The sequence below is a fragment of the Megalobrama amblycephala genome, linkage group LG3 (genome assembly GCF_018812025.1).
Source record: "Megalobrama amblycephala isolate DHTTF-2021 linkage group LG3, ASM1881202v1, whole genome shotgun sequence".
NCBI lineage: Eukaryota > Metazoa > Chordata > Actinopteri > Cypriniformes > Xenocyprididae > Megalobrama > Megalobrama amblycephala.
The window spans coordinates 57755944-57768892 of record NC_063046.1 but is presented as its reverse complement, the minus strand read 5'-3'; the positions used below and the strand labels follow the sequence as shown (position 1 = coordinate 57768892).

The window sequence follows — 12949 nt, the reverse complement described above, 5'->3', positions numbered from 1 at the left end:
AAGTTCCATTTTTGGGTGATCTATTCCTTTAAAGCAGGGGTGTTCAGTCCTGCTCCTGGAGGATCACTGTCCTGCAGAGTTCAGCTCCAACCCCAATTAAACACACCTGAACCAGTTAATCAAGGTCAAATTAGGCATACTAGAAACTTTCAGGCAGGTGTGTTGAGGCAAGCTGGAGCTAAACTCTGTTGGACAATGGCCTTCCAGGACCGAGTTTGGACACCCCTGCTTTAAAGTCTTCATTAAGTAAATATTCAGTGGCCTGGTTTGACAGACAGGGCTTAGATTAAGCCAGTATTATTCCAGGATTAGTTCAATTAGGACATTTAAGTGGCTTTTGTAAAAAAACATTACTGGTGTGCATCCTCAGACAAAACAATGGCAATTTGCTTCCAGTTAAGACAGCTAAAACATGCATTTTAGTCTTTAAGCTTAAACCTCGTCTGTGAAACCGGGGGTTAATATCTAGGGAAGCAGGATTGACTCAATCAGCAGCCGACTGATTGTAATATTACCCTGTCATTCTGTCCCACAGAATTTAAGAGTCAGGAGACTGATTCGCCCATTTTTCCTCTTGCAAAATTCCTCCCTCATGAAGAAAACTCTAAAATGTATCAAAAGGACTCTTCCAGAGATAGCAAGGTAATGATGTTTTTTTTTTTTTCTATGTGGGTTTTTCCCATAACAGCCTTTATATAACTTCACACTAATTTTCACTTCTCAGTTTGGGTGCTGTCTCATCTTAATATTGCAGTTTTAAAATTATGACAATAAACAATGACCAAAAGTGTTCGCTCTATTTTTCTCTCCTTCTCTTTCAGTGTTATCCTGCTCCTGGCGTTACACCTCTGCATATTCACCATGATTGGAATGCTGATCTTTTCCAAATCAAATGTAAAAAGTCCTCACACACTTATGATTTCATTTTTATATGGGTCCACTTTTTTTTTTTTTTTTGAACAAATCCCTAACTCCAAATATGATCTTTGCCAAATAACTCATCCCTAGGGACTTGTTTACACCTGGTATTAGGATGCGTTTTGGTCGATCGGATCACAAGTGGACAAGAGAGACACATTCCCTTTTACAATTGGTGTTTTAATCTATCTCTTTTGTCCACTTCTGTCCTGATCTTTTTCACGGTCTATGAGCTGGTAAATGTATGGGCTTTTTCAGATCTTTTGATCTAATGGATGAATAAGCTCACGTAATTTACATATGAACGCTAGACCTCGCCGAACGCTGTGAGGGCGTGTTAGAAATCAGGACTGGTGAGAGAACATTGTGCTTGGTACATTTTTTGTCTTCAAACCAAACTTGGGTTTTCAGCCGACAAAGTTTAAATCCCATCTGTCCAGCGCGCTTCCTATAATGTTAACATGTTAAGTCAGTAGGCGGAGAGGAGGTGGTCTTTTGTGGCTGTTCAAACACATTCGACCACATGAGCGTCTACATTACAAAAGCAATCCAGTCGAATGCGTTTTTGACTACCTCTTGAAGTGGTCAAAAGTGGTGAATTTAGATTCCTGTATTGTTATCGGATTGATGAAAACACTTCTTAATACCAATCAGGGCCTAGAATTTATGCTTTGGATATAAATGATACCTCAGGTCAGCTGGTTGAAGAGAGGTGTGCTATTAATTTTCTTAGCGATTAGACCAGGGGTGTCAAACTCAGTTCCTGGAGGGTCACTAATTAAACACACCTTAAACCAGCTAATCAATATCTTCAGGATTACTAGAAACTTCCAGGCAGGTGTTTTGGAACTGGTTGGAGCTACACACTGCAGGACAGGAGTAGAGTCTGACAAATGTGGATTAGACTCAAGATTTTCACTGGGCAGAGAATAGAATGGGCAAAAAAATTCAGTAGATTTACATTGAAGGTCATATCTAGATACCAGAATATAGAAGCTTGGGTGTGAGCTCTTTTGACATGGGCCAGTAAGTGGCCACAAAGCAATCATGCAGATCTCCCTAGCAAAGCACCATTGAAACCACATGCTGAATACCTCAGACTACCTCAGCAACCACACAGCACTCATCTACAACACTCGAGCTTCCTGGCAGCAGGGCTTGACATTAACACCCGCCAACCTGCCAAATGCGGGTGGATTTCAGCAGTGGCGTGTTACGCAGTCACTTCTACTAGTCCCTTTGGCGGGTTGAATTTTATATAATATATAGGCTATAAATTTTTTTTTCATTTGTAGTCTTTTAAAAAGGCTTCTGAAATAATAAACTGTGTATATATGTAGTGTTGTCAAAAAAATAAATTTTTCAATACATATGGAAACGCTTCCAATAGGCTACTAATTTTCCGCAGAATAGATATACAATACCAGCTGCTCTTTCTCTTTCTCTCATCTCTCCGACAGTGAGTCGACACAGCCCAATATACCTGCTGCCAAATTATGAGAATATTAAAAATATCTATATGGCAGTTTTTCCCCATGGTGTCAATGTCAGAGTTGTGGCCAGTGAAAAATTGCGACTTTTTATCTCACAATTGCTTGATATAAACGTGCAATTGTGTGTTATAAAGTCAGAATTGTGTGACATAAACTTGCAATTGCGAATTATAAAGTCAGAATTGAGTGATATAAAGTCACAATTGTGAGTTATAAAGTTGGAATTGTGAGTTAAAATAAAGTCAGAATTGTGAGATATAAACTCACAATTCTGTCTTTTTTTTCCTCAGAATAGCAAATTATAAAGTCCAGCTGTGAGTTTATATCTCACAATTGAGAGTTTATAACATGCAATTGTTAGTTTAACTCGCAATTCTGACTTTTTTCTCACAATTGTGAGAAAAAAGTCAGAATTGCGAGTTAAACTAACAATTGCACATTATAAACTCACAATTGCAAGATATAATCTCGAAATTCAGACTTTTTTCCTTGCAATGTTGACTTTTTTCCTCGCAATTGCAAGATATAAACTCGCAATTCTGACTTTTCTCAGAATTGTGCGATATAAACTGACAAAAGCAAGTTATAAAGTCTTTATAGTTATAAAGTTATAAAGTTTGCCTCCTCTGTCCCCATTGACTTAATAGAGAAATAATGTCAGAATTGCGAATTATAAACTAACAATTGCACATTATAAACCAACAATTGCAAGATATAAACTCAAAATTCTTTTTTTTCCCTTGCAATTTTGACTTTTTTGTGAGAAAAAAGTCAGAATTGTGAGATAAAAAGTTCCAATTACCTTTTATATTTTGTATTTAGTGGCAGAAACAAGCTTCCATAGAAAACACTAGCCACAGTGGCTTGTGAGCAAAAATTTGAATGTCAAACCCTGCTGGGTTATTATTATTATTTTTTTTTTGCATGAGCAAGAACCACTTTTATATCCTTCAGAAAATATGGAAAAATGTGCAATCTGGAATTATTTAATCTGGCTATTAGATGGGCAAATAACATCCAACAACCTTAATATTTTGAATAATTTAGCAGACACTTTTATTTAAATTAGCTTACAAATAATAAGCATCACAATTGCTATAGTTTGACATTGAGCTGATGTGTTTCTGTAGGACCCTGAGAAGAATGGAGAATGGGAAACATACTTCAAAAACCTGCCAAAAGCCCTGTCCTCTCTGCTAGTGCTGCTCACCACCGCCAATAACCCTGACGGTACGTCTTTATTTGACTGTAAATGTTGTTGAAGTCTCTCAGGAGGTGCCACTCTCTGAATGACTCAGTAAAGTTTTAGATGTTCAGTGACACAGATGACATTTTGGCACTGATGTGTCAAATTCTCAGTCACTTCTGGCTCATTGCAGTAGAGGCTCTGAGTCATTGGCTTTAACCACATGACATGATGTCTTGTGACTTGTCACAACGTTCTGTTAAACTTTCACAGGTATCTGTGTGTTTTAAATGTGAAACTGCACCAATGTCCTACAACCTCTCGTGTAATCTGTGTTCAATCCAACATCTCTTTCTCTCCCAACAGTCATGATTCCAGCGTACTCTCTGAACCGTGGCTATTCTATCTTTTTTATACTCTTTAGTGTGTTTGGTAAGTTTTATGGCACTCAGATGAGTTGCACTGTAAATATAGAGTGCAGTAAATAATGCTTGCATTTATAACCCTCCTCCTGCATTAAGCAATGACATTTTTTTATTGTTTCCGTCAGGAACGTATTTGTTGATGAATCTAATGACGGCTATTATTTATAACCAGTTCAGGGGATATTTACTGGTGAGTGACGTACACTTACATTGTTTTTTAGGAATTTGCTGCTTGTTTGTTATTGGAGTAGTTAAATTCTGTCATTATTTTCCAACTCAAATGACTGGTTTTCTTCCATGGAGCACAGAATATATTTTGAATGTAATTTCCAAGCTCATTTTTTTCCATACAACAAAAGTAGCTATGTTTCCATCCACCTGGGACGTTTCCTCCGAGGAGGCAAGGGAAGCAGTGCCTCCTCAAAAAAACTGGAGGAGAAAATAATTGATAATACAAAAAAACAAAAAAACAATGCAAACATTGCAAAATGTGACATATAAGTCACTCATTTTTATAAAGTAACAGTGTCCAACAGCGACACCTGCAGGTGAAGTTACAGCAGGAGGCTTGCCTCCTCTGTCCCCATTGACTTAATAGAGAAATAATGTCAGAATTGTGAGTTATAAACTAACAATTGCAAGATATAATCTCGAAATTCAGACTTTTTTCCTTGCAATGTTGACTTTTTTCCTCGCAATTGCAAGATATAAACTCGCAATTCTGACTTTTCTCAGAATTGTGCGATATAAACATAGACAGTAAAAGAAATGGACACAGCGACCCCATTGGAACTCAGTTGAGACAAGTGAAGCCCATTTTTAGCGATTTTTAGCACTTCCATTTCTGACGCGCAGACTCAAACTAAGCTTGATGACGTCAGCAACCTGTCTGACAGATGTAAATCTTCTAGTAGCTGTGCGTGCAAACTGCCATCGTTAATCTTGCAGAGACGGCGAGCTTGAGCGGGGAGTTCTTTGGCGTGAGTGAGCAGGAGTAATTATTCTGATTAATTATTTTGTATAGTATTTTAAAATGTAACGCCAGTACGCCATATTAAGTTAATGCATACTATTGCCTGCGAGCTTCTCCTCCTGTCTGTACGGTAATTTCTCTACTGTGCGACAAAGAGTCGAGTGGTTATGACGCAATCGTTAGCCTATTTTAACAAAAACTGTTTCTACGGGGCCATAATGTAACATAGAAGGTAATGGAGCCCTTTATACATTGTCGTGTATCTTTAGAAATAAATAATGGACAAATTGAGTCTTTAAACGCCTCAGATGTAAAGTTATTTGCTGTCAAAGTGACGCCAAAATGAATGGTAGTCAATGGGATGGCTAACGCAAGTGAAGTTCTGCTACAAGATGGCGGCACGCGGCCGACTTCAACTTCCGGTCGACTTCCTTGGGCACTGGATATAAACTGACAATAGCAAGTTATGAAGTCAGTCGTTTTTATAAAGTAAGTGTCCAACAGCGACAACCGCAGTTGTTGTTACAGCAGGAGGCTTGCCTCCCCTGTCCCCATTGACTAAATAGAGAAATAATGTCAGAATTGCGAGTTATAAACTAACAATTGCACATTATAAACTGACAATTGCAAGATATAAACTCAAAATTCTTTTTTTCTTTGCAATTTTGACTTTTTTCTCAAAATTGCGAGATATAAACTTGTAATGGCAAGTTATAAAGTCGTTTTTATAAAGTAACAGTGTCCAACAGTGACACCCGCAGGTGAAGTTACAGCGGGAGGCTTGCCTCCTCTGCCCCCATTGACTTAAAACAGACACCCTAATGCATGCGGTTGGTTTAATAGGGGGTAATTGAGAATGAATGAGGGAAAGTCACGTGAGAGGAGGCAATGCCTCCGTCGCGCTTTGATTGGATATGATCGGTTATGATTGGATATGATTGGTTCACGCGATAAATCGCGCCTCTTGTTTTCGTGCACATTCTCAACGGCCTGAATGAAGACAATGATGCCGTTAATGGGAAATCTAATTAAAAAGTAAGTAAACAACTCAGCCATTTTACCGCTTTATGTCAGATCAAAATTAAACTTGAAATGGCCTGAAAACATGATGACTGTGGGGGTTTTTAGTGAGCAATCAGCTTGGGGAAATTAAAGGTTCATCTTCGTGTCTGTGACCAGTGCAGACAAGCTTGATGACTGATGAGAATAAGCTGACTATTAAAAAGAAAAGCTGAACATTAGTTCACAAATAATAACTGCTTTTAGTTATTATTTTGGAAAAATTGCTTAAAAACACTTAGTTTGGGAAGTTAATACTTGGTTTTAATAAATAGAACATAACATAGTTATTGCAAAAAATACAAAATAAAATTGTATTTGGTCTCTCTTATTTAATGTTTATTTAACCAGGAAAATTAAAGGTGCAGTGTGTAAATTTTAGCGGCATCTAGAGGTGAGGTTGCGAATTGCAACCGATGGCTCACTCCACTGCTCACCCCTCCCTTTTGAAGCACATAGAGAAGCTACGGTGGCTGACAAAGATGTCATCGTCTGAGACAGAAGAGAGTAGCCAGTCAAGCAAACGCACTTTGTAGAGCAGTTTGTCCATTTAGGGCTACTGTAGAAACACGGCGGCGCAAAATGGCGAATTTGAAGATGTAGATAGAAATGACTCATTCTAAGGTAATAAAAACATAACGGTTCATGATGTAAGGTCTTTATACACTACTGAAAACATAGTTATGTATATTATATTGCATTTCTGTTAATAGATCCTACAGACTGGACCTTTAAGAATAACAGACATAAATTTACTTTTAATATACAGTATATAAAAAAATGTGAGGACTTTGCCTCCTCATTTTAAAACACCACTGCACAGCACTGATTTTGGGATATAACACACACACAAAAAAAGCTGGATGGAAATGCCAAGATGCTCATAAATTGAAAAAAAAAAGAGTGGCGTAAACATTCATTAGAATTTCTTCTTTTCTACGGAAGTCATGCACACACAATGAGGGTCAGTAACTGGTGACAGAATGTTCATTTTTGGTAAACTGTTGCTGTAATTATTGTGTTTAGATGTCAGTTCAGACGTCTATAATCAGGAGGCGTCTGGGGATTCGGGCTGCGTTCGAGGTGCTTTGCTGTCCGGGCCGAGGTCACACCAGCACTCAGTCTGAAGGCCATGTGTAAGATCAAGTCCTCTCAAACACCTTCTTTACAGCTTTTTCTGCAAACATTCTCTCTTATTCCCATCTCTGATGTGGTGTTTCATGCCTGGTCACATGACTTTTCCTGTTGCTTCTCAGGGAGCGAGTGGCGGTGAACATGTTTCTGCAGGTCATGAATAGAGTCCACATGAAGTCTTACTGCAGACAAGCTATCATTAAGGTGAATACGAATTGCAGAATAGTTTATTAAAGTAAACAGCATGTGGCATGGATGTTTGTTTGACCTGTCTTTTGTTTCTCTCAGGCTGCTCAGCAGTTCCCAGATGGCTTCATCAATGGCGAGGCCTTCCAGAGGATCTTTAATGAGCTGGACAAAGATTATATGAAAGAGGTTTGCTTGTGACCATCTACATATGTGGATCAGTTTCCATTACATTGTGTGTTCAGACTCTTACAGGAAGTCGATCTTTTTCAATTAGTTTTAGAATCATTAGAATATGATGCATAGCAGGGTTGGGCAGAATTCACAAGTTAAGGATTGGTTTCATTGGAATTTGAATCAGAATGACATGGAGAGGAAGTTCACAGAAACTTGATGCAGTCACAAAATGAGGAACTTTATTAGTCCAAAACAACAAGAAATTGGGCAAGAATAGATGGCTGTTTAAAGTTTGCTTCTGATAAGTCTGTTTCATTTTGTTTTGTTGGGTCTATTTGAAAACTTTGGTGTAATTAAGGGAAAATAACGTGTTATTAGGTCCATACAATGAGTTTAATTCATTTAATAAATATGATAATGTATAATAAAAAAAGCATAAAATAATTAATAAAAATAATATAACATTTATTATTCAATTAAATTAAATTATTAAATTATTTTTATTATTATTATTTTAATTAAATTATTTAACTTAGTCTAATAATATAATTAAATATAATTAAAAATATATATAAATAGCATTCCTTTTTTTTTTTTTTTGCCCTATAACCTTTAAATATTTATTTTATTTTATTTATTTATTTATTTTCAGGAAATGTCTCACATGTTTTGTGTATGGTCATGTTTCACATTCAAAGTCTTTTTAATAATGGAGTGTAATATTAAACTGCACTTACAGCCAGTGTTGCCAAGTTGGTGGTTTTCCCGCGGAATTGGGGTACTTTGACACTGTTGCCGCGGGTGGATTTTCATGTCCGCAGGATAAATCGACACCAAATATCATGATATTTACCCCCCTGAAACGTGATTGGGATAGTTTTGAGTAGCAATTAAAAACCTGGCAACCCTACCTACAGCAGAGTTTCTTAAAATTAAGATTTAACTTCCTTAGATTCAAATATGAATTTCAGTTCTGCATCCTGTTTGCTACCGAGTTGAACTCACTCTCGTTTGAATTTTTTGATGTCAACAGACATATTAAGTGTTGTATTTTTGTCTTTTCCCTGCAGCATCCACCAAAGCCAGTGTACAGTTCTTCTGTCCTACAGCATATCCAGTATATCTACAGCCACTTTTATATTACAGTGCTGGGAAACGTTGTCGCTCTGGCTAATGTCATCTGTATCTGTGTAAGAAACCTTATTTCCTTCTTACTTGCCTTAATGATCACATTGCCCAACATACATAAAGAACATTTCACAGAACATACATTTCCAGAATTCAGTAGATTAAAATAAGGTCGCCACCCAGTGGTTCATGATGGAGCTGCAAGGGGCTCTTACAATAGAAATAGCAAATTAAATTGAATGAAAAATTACAAATTGTATACTTTTTAATATTAAGTAAAACAACCAAAATGTAACACTTTACACAAACAAGTTATTAAATGTATTTGTATTATTTAATACAAACAGGAAAAACATTGCCCATAGATTATACTTTATACAATTAAGAAAAATCTAGAAATATAAAAGTGATCATATGCACCTTAAATTCTTTCTACAATTAATTTTATGATTCATTTAATTTATTGAAAATTATTTGAAATCTCAGGGGTAAAAAAAAACTTTAGCCCACAAAAATAGATTAGAATGTATTAAAGTCTATTTGAGCGCATGGTATTTTTTGTTCTATTGTGAAATTGTGCCATCTTGTGGACAGTATATGCATAGATAACCTCATAATAGTGACTGAAAGAAATGATTGCTTGGAGTACAGTAGTGATGTCAGGAGAGGATATTTGTTTTTTATGACCCTACATGATCAAAATATTCTGTTTTTAAAATATATTAAATGTGAAGGAAAAAATAAAACACTAAACTTGGTGAAGGTATTTATATCTGACAAAATTATTTTTTACTACAGCTATATATATTTATATATATTTAAAAAAAAATACTTTATATTTATATATAAAAAAATAAAAATGCATAGAAAAGCAAAATGCTCACAGAAAATAAAACTTGAAGTTCATCTCTGATATCTGTTGTTTTTCTGCAGACCGCCTTGCTTCTGAATTCAGAGAAATCCACCTCGGAGAGAAATTACTTCTATACGGAGGTGACCGTCTTGTGCATTAAAAACAATTTATGCTTTTGCAATAATGAATTTTCATATATAAAGTTTATTGGTTGGTTTGAAACTTTACATCAAATCCTTTTGGCTGGATTAAAAAAAAAATCCTTTAAAACAAAATGGTGTTTTTTCAGCAATAGTTGATGTGATGTATTGTGTTTTCTGAATTTTGAATGTGGTTCAGTGAATATTAATGCAAATATCTTTTCTGTCTCTAGATCATCAACTGTATTTTCATCCTGTACTATTTAATAGAGATGTTACTGAAAATAGTGGCTTTTGGTTGGAGAGGCTACCTGTCTTACAGGAATAACATGTTTGATGGATTTCTCACTGTTCTTCTGCTGGTAATGTCATTTCTTTTTTTTGTAATTAAATTCTATTTAAAATAATCGTTGAATTATGCAGTGTACATGCAATAACTGGAGACACATTGTGTTGTTCTTTTATCCTCAACAGGCGATTCAGATTGCCATATTCATCACATACAGGAATCCCTATGAGGACGTGTGAGTGTGTGGAATCTGCAATCATAAGCTCACTTTCTGCTCTTCGAATGCCTAGATCTGATGTTTTCCTCTCACCTTGACAGGGATCCGGTTCCACACCGTGTGATGGCTTTGTGGGAGATGGTGCGATTGGTCAACATGTTGATTGTTTTCCGTTTCCTCAGGATAATTCCAGAAATCAAGGTTGGTGACCGGCTTCTTGCTTCTAAATACACATGTGATACTGATACTACAGCTGTGGCTGAACATAATTGCACCATTGCATTTCATTTAAAAAAAAAAAAAAAAAAGGTTTCTAGTAGATTACTGTTGTCATGATTCTGAAATTTCCAACTTCGATACGATACCTTAAAAAATATCAATATTCGATACCACGGTGTAAACTGCCATATATACCACTAACAGATAATTTGTTATTATCTCATAATTTGTTTGATAATTTTGATAATTCTGTTGTAATAGCTTACACACAGCACAAGCAGGCTTATCTTGAATTGTTGAACTACATTTACATAAAAAAAAAACAAGTAAACAGTCAGTTAAAAAAAAAAAAAAAAAAAAAAAATATATATATATATATATATATATATATATATACAGTACAGTCCAAAAGTTTGGAACCACTAAGATTTTTAATGTTTTTAAAAGAAGTTTCGTCTGCTCACCAAGGCTACATTTATTTAATTAAAAATACAGTAAAATCAGTAATATTGTGAAATATTATTACAATTTAAAATAACTGTGTACTATTTAAATATATTTGACAAAGTAATTTATTCCTGTGATGCAAAGCTGAATTTTCAACATCATTACTCCAGTCTTCAGTGTCACATGATCCTTCAGAAATCATTCTAATATGCTGATTTGCTGCTCAAGAAACATTTAATGTGTACAATTGTACAAAATATTTGTGTACAATATTTTTTTTCAGGATTATTTGATGAATAGAAAGTTCAAAAGAACAGTGTTTATCTGAAATCTAATCTTTTGTAACATTATAAATGTCTTTACTGCCACTTTTGATTGATTTAATGCATCATTGCTGAATAAAAGTATTCATTTCTTTAATTTCTTTTCAAAAAAATAAAAATAAAAATTCTTACTGACCCCAAACTTTTGAACGGTAGTGTATAATGCTACAGAAGCTTTGTATTTCAGATAAATGCTGTTCTTTTGAACTTTCTATTCATCAAGGAATCCTGAAAAAAAAAGTACACAACTGTTTTCAACATTGAAAATAATCATAAATGTTTATTGAGCAGCAAATCAGCATATTAGAATGATTTCTGAAGGATCATGTGATACTGAAGACTGGAGTAATGATGCTGAAAATTCAGCTTTGCATCACAGGAATAAATTACTTTGTCAAATATATTTAAATAGTACACAGTTATTTTAAATTGTAATAATATTTCACAATATTACTGTTTTTTACTGTATTTTTAATTAAATAAATGTAGCCTTGGTGAGCAGACGAAACTTCTTTTAAAAACATTAAAAATCTTAGTGGTTCCAAACTTTTGGACTGTACTGTATGTATATATATATATATATATATATATATATATATATATATATATATATATATATATATATATATATATATATATATATAATATATATATATAATTGCTTGAACTTGTTTTATCCATTATGCTTTAGCTGATGGCTGTGGTGGCCAGCACTCTCGTGGACCTGGTGAAAAACTTACGGGCGTTTGCTGGCATTCTGTTGGTGAGTGAGCGGACTCCACTAGCAGATTTATCATAATGATGAGGTCGGTCTCTTCACTTGTACATGTGTCGTCTCTGATGCAGGTGGTGTACTATGTGTTTGCAGTTCTTGGTATCTGGCTTTTCCAGGGAGCTATAACCCCTCCATCAAACATGAGGTACTGTACATCAACTGCACATTTAACACAAACACACCTCAATATTACAGGTCAAATGTTTGGAAAAAATTAAGATTTTAAATTAAGATAAGTCTCTTATGCACACCAAGGCTGCGTTTATTTGATCAAAAAGCAGCATCATTACTGCAGTCTTCAGTGTCACGTGATCCTTCAGAAATCATTCTAATATTATTATTGGTGCTCAATTATTAATATTGGTTCTTATTATTATCATCAGTATTTTATTTGAAATCTTACTTGCCCCAAACTTTTGAATGGTAGTCTATTCCAGTTTCCTCAAAAATATTAAGCATTAAAAACAAAATTGGTAATAATCAGAAATTATTTCTTTCAGAACATTTTCAAATATTATTATGCCAAACTTTTGACTGGTAGTGTAGTTACTCCTGTGTTGCTATATGGTGCAATGTTGAAATAGTGTGTAAATCATTGTTGACAACTCTAACTCTTTCAGCCTGATCTCCAACTCCAGCACAGAGAACAACACCACGGGTCCCTTCAGCATGGATTGTGGCACTTTTGAACAGCTGGAGTACTGGCCAAACAATTTTGATGATTTTGCTGTAAGTTACACAGAAGTCTCAGCCTCCCATGACACCTTCGCAGACAATTCACATTTAAATAGATTCATGACAAAAAAGTTTTTAACAAGTTCCCAGAATGCTAAAATGAGCACTTAGGATGAAGAACTAGTCAATGGATATGACCAAAATAACCTTGGTTTATAGCATTTTTTTTTTTTTTTTTTTTTTTTTTTTTTTAGATTTGGAAATTCAGTCTTTATTTATGGATATTTCTGTTTTGTTCATATATATTTTAGTTTTAAGGCTACATAAAATTT

General features: G+C 35.0%; 1 protein-coding gene across 1 annotated transcript in view; it reads left to right on the top strand.

Moving 5' to 3' along the window:
• tpcn2 (two pore segment channel 2) overlaps window positions 1-12949 on the top strand; it is a 28689-nt gene that overhangs the window by 8616 nt on the left and 7124 nt on the right. Inside the window, exons 6-21 of the mRNA XM_048186195.1 lie at window positions 536-642; window positions 822-894; window positions 3542-3641; window positions 3964-4029; window positions 4148-4212; window positions 7081-7190; window positions 7311-7392; window positions 7477-7563; window positions 8622-8741; window positions 9613-9672; window positions 9906-10034; window positions 10147-10196; window positions 10280-10379; window positions 11859-11930; window positions 12014-12087; window positions 12563-12671. Coding sequence (XP_048042152.1) covers window positions 536-642; window positions 822-894; window positions 3542-3641; window positions 3964-4029; window positions 4148-4212; window positions 7081-7190; window positions 7311-7392; window positions 7477-7563; window positions 8622-8741; window positions 9613-9672; window positions 9906-10034; window positions 10147-10196; window positions 10280-10379; window positions 11859-11930; window positions 12014-12087; window positions 12563-12671 — 1404 coding nt within the window. The remainder of the gene's footprint in view (window positions 1-535; window positions 643-821; window positions 895-3541; window positions 3642-3963; window positions 4030-4147; window positions 4213-7080; window positions 7191-7310; window positions 7393-7476; window positions 7564-8621; window positions 8742-9612; window positions 9673-9905; window positions 10035-10146; window positions 10197-10279; window positions 10380-11858; window positions 11931-12013; window positions 12088-12562; window positions 12672-12949) is intronic.